Genomic DNA, 16,753 nt, shown 5'->3' with positions numbered 1-16,753 from the left:
CGATCTTACACTGAACTAAACAAATATCCTCTATATCACCCTCGGGGCGAATACGCGTTTTGTTGAGTAAGTAAGTATTATAGTATTTTAATCCTATTTTAGGCCCAATAACTTAATAAAATAATCTTAATCAAAGGAATATATGCATATACATCTAAGTTATCTTATTTAAAGACAATCTAATGGCTGCGGATAACACAAACTAGTGCCCAAAGTGCTCTATATTAAAATATATATAGAAAAGTCAAATAATTTTTAAAATGTCGTCTTAATTTTAGATAGACGCGTCATTCAGTAGTCTCTCATTAACTTGTTTTCATGACAAAGTAATCATCAATATTTACATTTATCTAGAAAAGATGGGTGTGGATATTCAAACGTATCGAGCAAGAATTGGTACTTACAGTCATTCCCAAGGCAGCGATGTAAAAACTATCCCCAACATTTGCGGTGAATTTAAAACTGTAGGATGTGTGATATTCATCGGAATCCTTTTAATAGTTGCTGGGATTGAACTTAATCCAGGGCCGAAGGAGAAAGGTATTTCTTTATCTTATAGGACCGTGATAAGTGTTAGATGAATAGTTGATAATTGTATGTAGTGGCTAATGACAAGACAAAGTACTTACTTTGATTTTAAAATTATTTGCTTAAGTATTTAAAAAGGTTTACGACTAAGAATCACTCTTGGCTTCTCTCCTAATGTCCGTTCTGTAAGCTTAAATGTCAACTAACTAATTTATTTTATTTAAGTTATTTTACAAATCGATTTTTATTTGTAACGTGAATCAATCATTATACTAAATAATCTATATAATTATGTTAACTTCATGTTATTATCTTATCATACTGAAACGACAACATTTCTCTCCCATTTTAAAATTGAAATGAACAAATTACGTAACCTATAATCTCGGTCAATTGATGTGTGTTATTGAAATATCAATCAAGTACAATCAGCATCATACGATGCTTTGATAGATAATTTTAATGACAAAAATATTACTTGCTTAAGTTCTTATACAGAAACCATGTGCAAACCATTTAAAGATACGTTTCACAATCAAAATGACTTGGCATGCATGAAGGTTCAAAGGTTTTACAGTTGATACTTTTATGCAATCGCAACTTTCTGGCATTTTCGGAAAATGACCTCGAACATAATAGCAAAAATACACAGAATAGTCTGAACTACGCTTAGAGACTAACGTGATTTAATGATTTGAGTTTTAACTGTCCTATGTTTGTTCCAATAAGTCTAGTAAAATTTCATCTAAAAAAAGTACGTTTATAAATATCAAATTAAACAGTACATAATGTATATACTTTGTTATGCTTGTAGAATTCGAATACTCAAAATGTCTACCAGTTGATTTATATTTGTTTTTGTTTATAATTCTACAATAGTGGGCACCTTTCAATTGGTTGTGATTGTCAAACATATTTTCAATCCTATTTTACCGAAGTAGCCTTTATTTTCAAATGTATGCCAATACGTTCATTCGTTATATATTATCAAAGACTATGCGCTCTGGTTTTGTTTACCTCTGGAACCAAGTGATATAAACTTCAATCCGTATTAATTCCGTTGTTATTTTAAATTATATAAAGTCCAGGACGTGTCGGTTGCTTAATAGGACTTAATATGATCTAAACTATCTATGTCACGTAAGAGATAAAAAAATACTTAAGAAAGATCTCCTTATGCATAACTTCCGCAATGAAGAGTATTATAATGGGCTAGAATTACTGTCAACTTCCTTGAAGCTGAGGGGCGTGAACTTTTTGTTTAATTTAATTATATAATTAATGTAGGTATTTATTGGCTAATTAATGCTAAATTGAATGCATGAAATGGTACCTGATATTTTCAAAGTCTAAATAAATCAAAACCTCATCGCAAAAGTATTTAATATTTAAATATTTATGCAAAAAATAAGGAACACAACTCTTCAATTGATATTATTTTATAAGGATTATTAAGGCTATCTTAGTACGAAAGGTCAAACAATTGTTAAAACTTTGATAGGGTAACATATTTCATCAATTTTGAGAAGAACAATATTAAAGGTCATGATTTTGAGATCGACATGGACTTTTTTTTTTAGCTCTTATTAAATTTTAATTATTTACGTAAAATATACAGCGCTTCTTGGAATTTTTGTTCTAATCCAGTGTTTTAAACATTATTATTTATGTCTGGAATAGCAAATAGCCAAACTAGTGCAGGAAAAAAGAAGAAAAATAAGCGAAAAGTTATATCACCTTTGGACACGTGTAAAAGTACAGATAAAATCAGTCATGTAAATTGTGATTCGGATAACACGAATATTACTACAAGCGGTTTAACTTTAAGGATAACACGAGTTGTGGAATGTATTTTCTCCCATATTCTCAACACGGAGCTTTTTTAGAACTTATTAACACAACCCCATCTGGTTTAAGTAACCCGGTACAGCCGATGTAGCCGCCTGCGTGGGCATGTGAAATATTAAAAGAAATGAAACTTATCAACACAAGGTCTATTCAGTTTATGCTTACCTATATCGAGAATTACCGCTCTACATGGGGTATGAAAATAAATGTTAGCAAAACGAAGGCCATGGTTTTTGAAAATGCAGAAGTACTTTCGCAGATATCTATATATACGGTAAAAATTGAACTGGTTAACTCCTTTAAATATCTCTGTGTGAATGCTAACTGGGCACGCACTCAGAAAATATTTGCCGATCATGCCTCGTTTTCACTGCATAACATGTTTTCTATTTTTCGGCAACTTGAATTGCCTAACTCAAAAAAGATTCAATTATTTGATATGTTAGTTTGATCCATGTTGCATTTTTGTTTAGAAATTTGGGGGACACATAAAGCCACTGATATTGAAATGATACATTCAAAATTCTTGAGGTATATTCTAGGGGTGCGATAATCAACAAACTTATCAGCCTTGTATGGGGAGCTTGCTAGAGTCCCTCTAATTATTTACCGAAAAATATCTATTTTGAAATATTGCAGAAAACTTATTTCGCATGACTACTTGTCACTAACGTTCAAAACATACAGTGTCCTAAAAATTGACACGGATATCAACGTCACGTATAGAAACAAAACTTGGGCACAATATTCGAAGAGCATTGTTTCGGTTACGTATGGAATAATCAAGTTATAGATAATGTTATATTTGATATAATAAAGCGTAGAATCCTGGACATTTATAAGCAGTCATGGTACGCAGAAATAAATAAATACTTCCCCGCGATTACAAAGATATAGTTTATTTAAACACACTTTTGAACGCGAGAGATATATTGATTTCATACAAGATAGAAAATGTATGACAACTTTATCAAAATTTCGGGTATCTGCACATAAGCTATTCAAAGAATCCGGAAGATATACGAATACTCCCCGAGAGCAACGGTCATGTAAGACCTGTAACATGAAGAGAGTTGAAACGAAGTTTCATTTTTTGACGGTTTGTCCTAGATATAGAGAGCTTAGAAAAAAGTTTTTAAAGGGATATTTCTGTAGCAGGCCGACTATTAATAAATTTGAATCTTAATTAAATCTTAAATCGAAAAATACAACATTTCGAAGTTTTTATATTTTGCTAATAAAGAAAGAATATTGAGTTAAATTTATTTAAAGTCCTAAGGAATATTTTGATGAATATCAATAAATTTGAATCTTTATTAAATTCTAAATCGAAAAAAGAGCAATTGACATTATTTTCTTTTCTTTAAGGAACGTTGCACAAATGCTTGTTTCAAGTGAATGTTAAAACTCTTGAAAAATGGTGAAAAGTGGTGATCCCTCGAAGGCAAAATGGGAACTATATTATAATTTTATTGTTATAAAAATTGAAGACTGGGTCTGATTATGTCTCTGATTAAAATTATATTTATTTGAATATAGATCGCGTCTGTGAAATGTACGGAAGCGTCATGGTGCTATTTCAACATGTTCCATAAAAAAGGATTTCTCCTACGTAGGAAATAAAAAAGCCTAATTAGGACTTTGTAACTACATAGGGTTTTAAAGCATACAGAATGCTGTGCAAATCTCAACATTCCGGACCGGTATATCAGCCATTGAACAAGAGACTTAACCCCCCCCCCCCCCCTAACTAAAATTTCAAATCTTGAATTATGAGGACACTTCACGTTTCAATAAAGCGTCTCAGGTTTCTTGAGTGTGAAGTGTCTTGGGTTACGGTGTCTGTAAGCATTTGCGATGTATCCCGAAAATTGCTTTACAGCACTTCGAAAATTTTACTCGAAAACAAGCATTTAAATGTCTAAAATATGGATATATCAAAATTTTGAAAGGGTTTAAAGAATACATTTTCCAAACAAACTAGCTGAACAAAACGAGCAACTTATCCATTTTTTGTCGTTTCGAATGAATTTATTCTTGTACGGGGCAAGGAGACGGGGGGGGGGGGTTGAAGAGTCTTGTTTAAGCTCCGTAAAATTGCGATTTGCGAATCATTATGCATGCATTAGTGCATAAGTTTAACAATAAATTATATCCTGGTTATTTCGCTCAAAGACATCTCTGACTACTAATAAGGGGATTAAATTAAGCAGCTTGCCACAATAACAATTTGACATATATAATTTATTTTCCTACAAAATATGTTATCCTAAGTTACATGCCTGTGCTTTCAGCACTTTTATATGTTTCCTACGTAGGAGTTAAAAAGTCCTACGTTGGAGTTATAAAAACCTCGCTTGGCTCCCGAATAGACACCCGTTGGCGAACTATTATCACCAGGTAATGACATTGGTCAGCACAGAGGTGGCCGTAGGAAAAGGTCTGTGAATGAAGCGATTACTGTAGAGAAGGACTATATATGCCTCCAGCAACTGCCTTCTTTGCTGTAGTATTGACAACTGGCTGATTTATAGAGGAATATAATAAAATGTAAAGCTTTTACCGTCATTCGCCCACGCAGCGACCTTCCGATCCATTTATGAATTTTAAAGGCGCCGTCCGAACATCGGGCGGCGACTGCCCGATCCTTTGAATGCTTTCTGCAAATTCGATTCGGCTAAAACCGCCCGACGACCCTTTCATTCATGACCAGGCAAGGTATCAGATTTAAAATCGCCCGGCGTTCGCGAGATCGTCAAAACCGCTGATACTGTAAAAATCGTTAAATCGTTTTATTTGTGATTTAGGCATAGGCAACACATATTGTAAGGCTAGTTTATGAATGCTAATTATTTGACAATATATGTAAACTGCAATATATATTTCATTCATTTATTCAGGAACGGCGAATAATATCACTTGCGCAAAGTCATCATGTATCAAAATTTCTCGGTTAAAAGAAAATTTCAATAAAGAGTTGCTTAAATCATTTTTCGAAAAATACCTGGAGAATGGCGGCGGAAAAGTGAAACATATTGAACTTGATAGCAAAATCCAAAGTGCCGTCATCGAGTTTGAAGACAATTCAGGTGAAAATCATTTAATATAATTTTATATTTTATAATATGATATAATTTATAAGTAAAACACGTTGCTGACAAAATCAAAATTTGTAAATTGTTTATCTTGTCTTAATTGCTTCTGTTATATTTTAAAATAGGTACTCATAGAAACAAGAAATATTGATATTTCTGTCAAATAATAAGAGACGATAGCTGAGTTTTATACTCATATGATTTCTAGCAACGGATAACCAATCGATAGTTTGTCAGAAAATTCAAGAATTGCATATTCTTTTAGCGTAAATGGTTATGCACCTGGTCTTTCGTCCACCGTTTAACAGTTTAGTGTTTGGTCTGTCTCTCGAAGCAGTAAAAGAAAAAAATTAAAACTACTAGGCAGAAATACTAACAATAATTAGATAATGTTCAGAGCGCAGGTTTTACTCTTTTTGAATCAAATTTAAAATTTTGTATCCGCTCTGTATTTTTGAACTGATAGAACAAAATCAAAACATTTTCACAGAAATATTACATACGAGTATAATTATAATAAGATTGCGTGCAGAACACAAGAGAACAGAATTAGCTCCAGCCCGGACATTACTTGATCTGACACTTCTTGTGTAAAACTTCCCGGCTTAAATAATTGGCATGTAACACCACTTTCGGATCACAAAGAAATCTGATTGAGTTGTAGGGCACTTAGTTAATAGTTAATACAATTTGTGAAGGAACACAAATTTAAGCCTTATTTTGGTGAAATTAAATTGTCGAGAAGTAAGATATTTTACACATAGCACTGCCTTGTTAGCTTCTACAAAACTGGTATAAGCCTTGCCCCTTTGGTAGATCTTAACTCACTTCTGGGATCATTTAGTTGATTAAGTCCTTACAACACATTTCAGACTATTTTGTGAAAGTATAATGCCATTTTTGTATAGCTAAGTTGTTAAGCATGTAGCAATACCTTATGAATGACTGCAAAATTTATGTTAAAAATGCCCCTGGAGTGAATAATACAAGCAAGAAAGAAAGAAAGAAAGAACATTTTTACTTTGATTCCACTTCAAGTGCTATATCATGTTGCTATTACTCCATTTGATAAGAGCTGTAACATAGTGGCCCACAATTTTCCTTAAATAGGTCAGTAGCTTTTCCACTATTGTGCAACATGAACAAAATTGCTGACATTTAGCAACGCACAATTTTTATTTTTATAACTTATGAGATTTAATTTATTACTAAAAAGTCAATTTGACAGAATCACCATTAAGGTGCGTCGCCGTTTAAAAATGTACATTTAAAATAAAATATGTCTACCACTTTATATTTGCTGCACTCATACATTTGTAATCAAAGTCAGTACTTTCTTTTTAGCTGTGAAAAGAATATTGGACAATAAACCTTTAATAATTAATGGATTAGAAGTTGAAGTAGAAATTATTGGTAAGTTATAAATAGTTGTTGTAAAGAACTGTTGAAGTAGAAACACTTCACCTCTACTTACATATATGTCAGAGGTATACCCGTCTAAGAACACGATTGATTATTCAGTGATATATAAATATTTGTTTGCCAACATTTAGTATTCTCTAACAAGGTAATTCAACTCTATTCAATAAAACAAATGCAATTACTTTTAATTTACTTTTCGTCAGTGTTTTATTTAAAAGTAAAACATTTTAACGTAGAAAATTAAGTAACTGCAATGTATAAATTACAGTAACTGCTAACGGATAACAAACCTGCTTTTCAAAAGAATGCCTCGTTATTTTTATCATAAGCAACATAAATATTTAGAGTTCTTATCAAAACTCTCTGTCTTCCTTTTTATTTAAAGCTACAGAATCAGTTAAACTATAATTATGTTATGCTATATTTATATCAACAGGTAAAATAATAAAACAAATGTTTTAAATAAGGAAAGGGCTCTTATAAGCTTGCATAAATTATTTTCTGTCGTAATTGACTGTATTTATACTATGTTAAGTTTATTGTTAATATACGCTAACTTTCAAAAAAAAACTATAAGAGTAAAATATAAAAGTTTCTTATATTCAATCAAAGAGAAAATCATAAGATAAATATAATTATATCACTTTATACACTTTGTATAAATGAAAATTTATGATGATTTACATTTTAGTTGAAAAAGTAAATGACAATATAGGTGCACAAATCGATTATGCGTACGCCGCCCAAGGAGATGAAACAACCGATCAACAGTTTGCTTATGATGATGAACATGCGAAGCTTTTGAGCGCTGGTATGATTATTTATAATTTCATGGGCTTAATTTAAATATATACTATACTCAATATTACACAATATTGATAATTGTTACACAGTGTCTTTGTAAATACGAAATAAGCGTGTTTTACCTCACATGAAATTGATAAGTTGTTTTAAATTCTGCATACTATTAGTGGTCACAGTTGGAATATGTTGTGTCAACCTGGCATGTTTAAAAAGAAAAGGAACAACTTTTTTCTGTCCTGTAATAGAGAATGCATCTTCTTGCAAAATCTAGAAACAAGCTTAAATGCTTGGTTGGACGGCATACCTGATATTTATGGAAAATATTTCATTGAAGCAAAATAGTAACTTGTATAATCAAAGTAAAATGCATTTGAGTGCACACTTATAAATCAGTTTTTGCAAAGTTATGTTAGACTTGAATAAGGTTATATATTTAACGACACATCTATGACGTATATCAACATGGCCCAATGTTGAAAATCAAACATGTTTTTTCATGAAAATATATTTGTATTATGAATAGTACTAATACTGTTTGGACGTTAGAATGAATATATCTTAGATTTATAAGGGCAATTTGGCATTATTATTGTGGGAACAATATGTTCTTGGTAGTTTTATTTACCTTTACTTACTTGTCAAGTATTGTTTAGAGTTTCATGGAAAGTAGCCCGCAAGTGACACTTTAGATTTTATGATAAATAAAAAAACATATATTTGATATAGAAATGCGCTTTATTGCATGTGCTTTCTGTAAATTATTGCCTATTTTAAGAAAATGCACTTTTTTGCAAGTGGTTAAACGGACGCACACTTTCCTTGACTTTAACTTTTCTTTCAAGATAGAAGGCATATATAACACACTAAGGCCCAATATGTTATTTATCCCCTCCACGGTATATCTTGTATCTTCATCATTTATTTCTTTGATAGTGCTGATGTCTTTTTCAGAAGTAGCGGGATCATCATAACACTAGTTTTACCTTCTCACACCTGACTATTGTACGATATGGAAGGGCATTTTCCCAATAAACTTAATTTAGACCCGTTTTGATTTCTGCCGCGCGTTTATCCAATTTCCCATGAATTTTGCTATCAGCTCTTTGCTCCTCTCTCAGATCAAAATGTTACTCAGCCATGTTTACAACCAGTATATAGGAACGCATGTCTTTTGATGATCTGCTAGTTTTTTCACATACAAATCATGCCTAATTTTAAAAAGATCTGTTGCCACTTAAAATATGCCCCTGGTATATTTTTTTAAACAACTCATACTCTGTGTATAATTTGCTCGTTAATTAAAATTTCAGTCGCTGAAGCCTCGGAAAGTGACAATAAATGTTCACAAATCGGTAATGATGGTGTATGCCTCGGAGATGAAACCATCGATCAACTTTGTGGCTCCGATTATGAATATGTAAATGAATCAGAAACTTGTTTGTTGTTCATGTTTTGTTCATGGCTTTGCTTACTTAATTTTTCAGAAGAATTTTGTATTTTTTTCCTCAAATACATTTGGCAGAACTACTTTAAATCATTTTTAGTTAATGCAAATATCCTGACAGCTAACAAAAACAATAAAGTTAGGTTTCTTGCAGGTCGTCATATCTTGTCGAAATTTAATATATATTCTAATTTATTTTATTTCAGCTGGAGAAACATCACAGAATGAACGTAAAACTACAGAAGGGGGAGTAAGAAAACGTCTTGCGTCATTCTTTTCTTCAGCAAAGAGGCTAGTTTCAGGTTAATATAATAATTCCTTTAGCTCTAGCGATGGTGGTTATTCAGAGCAATAGTTTTAAATTATAAATGCATTACTTTATTTGACTATTTTAAGCGATTATGTTAGGTGCATAAAAAAGGCTTTTCATATAATACATGTGGTTTCTGCAAATTATCATCCATTTTTAAGCAAACGTACTCTTTCGTGCTGTGAACCTACATTATACGATTTGAGCTATATTCTCCTTAATAAATTTTAATCATTCATAAATCCCTATTTTATGTATAAAATTTTAACCGCAAATAATTGAGTATAATAAGTTATGTCGAACGACTATGGAAAATATATACCAAGATAGTTTATTTCCTGTAATAAACATCTTAGATTGAAATATTGAAAATTCTAGTCATGCAAAAATTTGCTTTTATACAAATTTCCTGTCATGCTGATCAAATTACTGCTTCTAAATTAATAAAAATAGTAACACCCCGCGGATCATTTCACGTTTCAAATTATGTATATATTAAGCAATTCCAGACTTGACTACCACTTCTGAATAAATATATACAAATAGAAGTTTTGTTATATAACAAAGGCTAAAAATGGAATTCTTATTTCCAACATTCACTATATATCTGTCCAGATGAACTTAACGAACCAGTGTCTCAGTCTTAATGTTGTACAATGCATGGTTTAAAACGCTAATTTCTTGTAAAGAGCACATGCTTTTTTTACTTTATTCATGGAACGAGACAAACGTGTCAGGATTACAATTAATTGTATTATTGTATCCAATTATTTGCCAGTATTGTCAAATTCAACACTTAAATCAACAATTTTATCAAGCTCTAACATCACTAGAATTGTTCTGTCACTTATAAATCGTTAGAGCGTTTTTCTGTTGTTTTTTAACAAGACATTTTCGAAGAAAGAAATAGCTTTTTCTACAGACGTGTTGTAATGGTCATATGAATTAAATCTGATTGAATTGTCCTACTTGCCAACTCTTCCGACAAAACCTTCATATTAATCAGACTGAATCTGATCTTCACTCATAAATGACTTTGACCTTAATGTTTGAATTTGTTTGCTGTACTATTTTTATTAATCTGTCGATTGTCTAAATACTTGAATACAACTATCCTTTGAACAAAATATCAAAGTAGACCATATTGACTATGACTTTCACTCATCAATGACCCTAACAATAAACATCAAATTATTGAACAGTGCTTGATATATGTATTTTCTATAAACTGCTATACATAAACTTTGCTATTTATATATGGGTTCTCTTTAGACCTGGCTACTACTTGAGAGATAATAATTGAAAAGAGATTGAACACAATTTGAAATTTGACTCAAAAATTACCATTATTAAGAATGTCAATTTGTTGTAATATCACAGTTTTTCCCAATTTGTAAGCTTTGTAAGTAATTATTTGATTGTTTTCATACTTAAGCACGTATAAAAATTTGATACAGGACATTAAAGTTGATTAAAAGAAACTTGATATTGACCTTAATTTTACCTTGACACTTGTCAAGTGTGTGAATTTGGTAAATTGGCCATATCTTTCTAATTTATTAATGGATTTGATTTATACTATGATTTTAAAAAAGGGAAATTTTTCGGGCCAAAATTGACAAAAAATTTTAAAAAATTTTTTCGTTCAAAATCCCCTTTTAAAAGAAATTTCTTAAAGCCCCGGGCCATAAATTTTCGGGTTCCCTTTTCTATATATTTTGGGTTTAAAATTTTAAAAAATCTATATATTTTGAACAAATTTTTTGACGCCAACAGAATCCCCCGAATGTTTAAAAAAAAAAGTCTTTTGCGTTTTGAAAAAAACCCCTGGAATTCAAAAAGGGGGTTTTGGGGGGATTTTGTATGTTTTGAAAACAAGTCTGCATTTTTTTTTAACTTTTCAGAGTACAAAAGTAAAAAAACTATTTTTAAATTTTTACGCTGCTCACCGGGACCCCGCGGGGTCAATTTTAAAAAAAACACCATTTTTTTTTTATAGGGGAGAAAATTTTTTTCCCTTTTGATTTTTAAATGTTTCTTTTTTGAGGACATTTACAGAATAATTAATGAAAATTTCAAAACTAAGAAATGAAACTTTTGCATGTTTCTCCCTTTAAGAACACTTATAACAAAACTCATATTTAAAGTAATTTAAACATGACCTGGAGCGAACAATTACAGACGTAATGAATATAATAAATTATAATTAATACAAGTCTTGTACAGGTCAGCAAAGCAATGCTACATGCCAAATTTCTTAACACAAGACATTATAGTTTCACTATTATTGGACTTCAATAATTTTCCGATACAGAACTATATTTACTAACTGACACCTGAACATAATGAAACTAAAATTTGTTGTCCTATGTTAGTCTATAAAAGTCATGTAGTCCAATGGGTGGTGCAAATGTTGATGTTGTATAAAAAAAACTGTTAACCTGTTAATTCCAAGTAAAAAATGACTCGACGTACTTAAATATTTTAAAATGCTTGGTTCAGGATAAATGTTCGATGATTTATGAAACATGTTTTAATTCGACGGAAGCAATTTTGAAATTTCAGAGAACAAGACTACTGATATTCTAGCACTTGATTTTATCACAAGCATATCCTTTAGCAGACTATGTCAACCAAAATAAAGGAAAATGTCGCAAACTATATTTACTTCATTTGTTTTGTTTTAGGTTTCGCTAATTTTTACTTTTGCAAATTTGAGGGGAAAAAATTGGGCGATAAAAAACAAGATACGGTGTTTGCATCCAGAGTCTTGTCCGTTCAAAACACTTAGCTTCTAAGAACCGGGATTAAAGCTCTTATTTGCTGTTAGCAAGAGTAAAAAACATCTTGTTAAATATACCAATAATCTGTTTTTATTTTCTGAACAGAGTCAGTCACAAGTAAAGTTACAAGAAAGAATCCCGCAAAAAATAATACAAAAGAATCCGATTCTTCACGACAAGCAGGTTAGTTAGTTTAAGTTTGTTTCATTAGGAGAAATACAAAGAAAAACAAATCACTTTAACTTGTTTTAAATCCAAATATTATCATTTGATACAGCTTTCAGAACTAATTTATGAATTAAGAGCTTTAAAAATAATTAGCTATGGCGAAAATCACTTCACAATTTGAGTGATTGGGGCTTGAAATCTTTAGGTCTAGATATTTAACATACTGATCATTTCATTATCATCTTCACCAGCTTCCAATTTTACTTCTTACATTTTACAATTAGGATCTGTCTTTGGCTTTCTTAAATCCCTCATCCTAATTGTTTCCTAAAATAACAATTAACGCCTCAGCCTTTGACAAAGTTTGAGGTAAAATCGATTTAAACTACTTTACCTGAACCTTGGAGCATAATATTACTTATAAACTTAATTATATTCTTAAGTGCTAAAATAAACAAAAACAACCTGTCACATTTACATCCAGCAAAATGAAAATGACATGGTGTTGCCATTTTTGAATAAAAACCTAAAGATTCACATAAAATTCTGCATTGTCGAGTCCACAGAATCAATAAAGAAGTTTTCGGAACTCAAATGACTTTCACATTTTTTTCATGTAAAAGGAATTAAAAACTATCACGCTTTTACATTGCCTAGCAGAAAGAAACGGCAAAATACGGATCACATCCCCATTGCCCATACGTCTGGTCATTTCCCATTCGTTTCAAAACGTGTGCAAACCAGTCCTCAAAAATCTACAGTCACTGTTCATTTACCGTATTGAACTGAACTATCTTCACTGTTCATTTATCGTACTAAACTGCACTATCTTCATTGTTCATTTATCGTATTGAACTGCACTATCTTCACTGTTCATTTATCGTATTGAAATTCATTGTACTTTATCAAAACATAAAGTTAAAATTATTCGGAAACGCATCATTTGAAATGTTTTAAATAAATACTGCGAAATGAAAATCTATATTTAAACTTCAAATTTGAAGAGCTTGATTAAAAAAGCACTGCATGCCCGTCCTTCTCTCTGGATCTATATTTTGCAACTGGTTGGTAAAAATTTTTAGCATTGGTTTAAGCCCGTCTCAAATAAAACACATGGCTTATACGGTTGGCCACCCCTGTAAACGGTACATACAACCGAACCAACTGTTGCATTATCCGAGTTATGCTCGTGCCATTTGATTGTATCCGTGTAAGCAGTGTATGATTTTTTTTGGTTAAAACTTAAAAAAACTGATACGGATGGCATGCCCTATTATGATCATATAAGCGCCTGTACAAGATCGTAAGAGACTGTATATACAACCGTTTTTGAAGTCCACTCCACGAGTGACCCGTGTCAAGATGCTACATAAATCGTTTGAATGAACAACTGAGTTAGTTCTGCAAAGAAATTGAAATATAATACAGCTGTAGTAGATTACAAAGCTAATATGCTTTCCAAGAGGGATGGATTGAGTTCTACTAGTGTCATATATTTAAAATATAAATGACAGTAGGGGACAGTAACTTTGATACAATGAGACAATGCCCTGTGATAGCGGCAAAAAACATATAGCGTAAAAGCCAAGGTCCAAATTTGATCAAATGTTTTGTCCAAGTCTGAAACTTACACCAGAGCAAGTATATAGTCTCTTTTTTACAAAAAGCCAAATCGTACACAACGCTTCAGAATCCAAGATGGCGTCCAATATGGACGCCGCTTTTATGCAAGATGGGTATACCTTATTGTATATATGATTGTGGTTAGTTGTACAGCAAAGATGATGCCGTTTTTTGATAAAAATGCGAACTAGCAGTTTAGGAATGATCATGTTAAAATTAAATAACAATGAAATATATAAATTTTTAGGATTATGTTTTAATTGTTTTCTGATAAGGTTAAATTAAAATAACAACAATATTCCAAGTAGCTACTAAAATTCTTATATTGTTTTGTTTTTCATAAATACTATGTGTGTTTTAAGATGTTATAATAAATAAATGCAAGTATACGTATTTGCATACTTTATAAGTTATATACTTTGTTAAAGTTGGTGGGGTAATTTCACCCCAAAATAGGGGAAAAACAAAATTCGCCGAAATATTAAAAAAAAAATTTGTGCTTTTTTATTTTACTTTATTTATGATTTCATGCAATTATTATCTATTTTCATGTGGTTTTTTTTTGTTTTCAAGTATTTTTTATTATGTTTCGGTGGATGGGGTAAAATAGAAAACAATGCGCATATTGTGACCCACAGTGACCCCAAGTGTATCGAATTATCGAAAGCTACTGGAAATATTGAAATAAACTTAAATTCTCTTAAGTTGTCATAATAAAGATGTATATGTTGTTCATAGCAATGGATATGATATTAACTTTTTTTAAATAAAGGTATATTTTGTTACGTAAAAATATTTATTTCTAGATAGGCCCTTTTTCAAACTTGGCTTTGGGATGTTGAACGTATTCATTATCCCTCATGTACAGACTTAATCAAACAGAGTCTGCAATTCTCTTGTAATTTTGTTGTGATTGATGTTTCCGAGGGATCACTTTGTTTCCAGATTTTTATACTTCACAACAGCAGGTGTCAAGTGCTGTGTGGCAGCTGTAAAAAGTTGCCCCGTACTTCACTTCAGTGTTGTTTTATTTTCTGGTCCTACGGGATCATTGATGCCACCACTATTAAGTGTTGAGAATTGAGTAACACTCAAGTCGGTGCGTGAGGGATGTTGCACGTATTCATCATCCCTCATGTGCAGACTCAATCGAACCGAGTCTGCAATTCTCTTGTAATTTTGTTGTGATTGATGCTTCCGAGGGATCACTTTGTTTCCAGATTTTTTTTCAACATGAATGCATGCTTGCATGTGTTTTTATTGTTTATAATCCAATCCAATTGAAGAAAATGTGTTTAACGCATTAATTTTCATTTATATGCACTTTATTGATCTCGAGTACTTCGAGTATGTTGTTCTTTTAAAATTAAAAGACAGAAAAGAATATGTGTATCGAAATACTTAAAGCAAACAAGAAATAGCAAACTTTAACCCAAACTTTATTACGTTGTCGTAAAAATAGGAATATATAAGTCAATATAAGGTAAAATATGATAAACAAGATCAACACGGAAAGGCAGCGCTCAATGAACTAAACCTCCACCCAACCAAGATGACATAAATCGAAAATTTTTATACTAAGGAGTATTTTTGTGCCTTTACCTTTGACCCCAAGATTTGAAAATGTCATCTTCTGATCTAACCACGGCTTAGCATATTCCTTTATCAAGTTATTACTAGAACAAGATTGAAGATATACGTATGGGACGTTCAGACATATGTACAGACAAACCACCCTATTAACCTATGTTTCGCACTTGTTTAGTTGGGGAATGACAACTGAAGCAATCTTTAAAAGGTAAAACACTAAAAATTTTATTATTGGTAATAAAAGTAATTGTATTTATTTACATAAAGTTTAGACTTGAACATAAGCAAAGAAATTATTTTCTTAAATATGGAAAATTATTTAATACGAAAATAACATTAAATTTGGTGCACATGTAGATCAGAGAGACATCTGTTAGTTCTATAAATGTTAATAAATAGTTAATTTTTGTACTCACCCGTTACTTCTATATGAACTGGCAACCCAAATATTGTCATCGGTGTCCTTTTCATGATTAAATCAACACCTTTAAAATAAATGTTGAAATCAAGAAATAATCAAATTGAAAATACAAGTCACTGATGCGATAAGGACAACTAATCAGCACAAAAAGATGGGTAATAGAAGTTTCTTTATGCCATTGAAGAAACATGCAATATGCAATATCTAACAATACAAAATAAAACCTTTTCATTTTCTACTTTGTCCGCACCAAATCAGTTTACCTGTCTCGTCTTCGAACTCAACAATGGCGCATTTGTTCTTGGTATCAAGGTCAATACTTTTCACTTTTCCGCCGCCATCCCTCTCTTCTTCATCAAAAAACATTTCAAGCATCTGTTTATTCATATTTGCCATAAGTCCAGTAATTTTTATACATCGTGATTCTGCATGATACAATTTAGGGGCTGTATCAAATGTATCAAAATAATAATGAAATTATAGAAATACGTAGTTGGTCTTCGTTGATATACGTCCTCATATTTCATTTGAAAACACATTTTCAATATAAATCATTTATGATAACAAATTGATATTGTGATATTGAATGAAAACAAACAATCGCAAATTTTAGTTTGGTATCTGTTTGAACAGATCGAACATCTGAAGTATACAATGGTATAGAAACGTATCATTATATATAAAATTTGTCTTACTTGGTAAAAGATAAAAAGTAAG

General features: G+C 31.3%; 1 protein-coding gene and 1 long non-coding RNA gene across 2 annotated transcripts; both read left to right on the top strand.

The window, feature by feature from the left end:
• Positions 1-359: 359 nt before the first annotated feature.
• Positions 360-7,178, top strand: LOC132718957 (uncharacterized). The gene is made up of 4 exons (XM_060702670.1): positions 360-540; positions 5,277-5,465; positions 6,816-6,884; positions 7,162-7,178. Exons 1-4 carry the CDS (start codon positions 360-362, stop codon positions 7,176-7,178), a joined length of 456 nt encoding a protein of 151 aa, XP_060558653.1.
• A 400-nt stretch (positions 7,179-7,578) lies between these two features.
• On the top strand, positions 7,579-9,443 carry LOC132718956 (uncharacterized). Its single transcript, XR_009624155.1, has 3 exons — positions 7,579-7,704; positions 9,008-9,133; positions 9,348-9,443. It is a non-coding gene; the product is annotated as an uncharacterized LOC132718956 (long non-coding RNA).
• The last annotated feature ends 7,310 nt before the right edge of the window (positions 9,444-16,753 follow it).

The sequence above is a fragment of the Ruditapes philippinarum genome, unplaced genomic scaffold (assembly GCF_026571515.1).
Source record: "Ruditapes philippinarum isolate M1 unplaced genomic scaffold, ASM2657151v2 ctg2008_1_1_1_1, whole genome shotgun sequence".
In the NCBI taxonomy this organism is placed as follows: domain Eukaryota; kingdom Metazoa; phylum Mollusca; class Bivalvia; order Venerida; family Veneridae; genus Ruditapes; species Ruditapes philippinarum.
The sequence above is the reverse complement of the archived record's forward strand: the minus strand, read 5'-3'. Positions and strand labels throughout refer to the sequence as shown.

What these genes read in the sequence shown, in the direction of transcription:
- LOC132718957 (XM_060702670.1), top strand. Translation starts at nt 360, where the DNA reads ATGGGTGTGGATATTCAAACGTATCGAGCAAGAATTGGTACTTACAGT. An exon ending in TCCAGGGCCGAAGGAGAAAG is followed by an intron (nt 541 to 5,276) that starts GTATTTCTTTAT and finishes TCATTTATTCAG; the next exon opens with GAACGGCGAATAATATCACT. An exon ending in CGAGTTTGAAGACAATTCAG is followed by an intron (nt 5,466 to 6,815) that starts GTGAAAATCATT and finishes CTTTCTTTTTAG; the next exon opens with CTGTGAAAAGAATATTGGAC.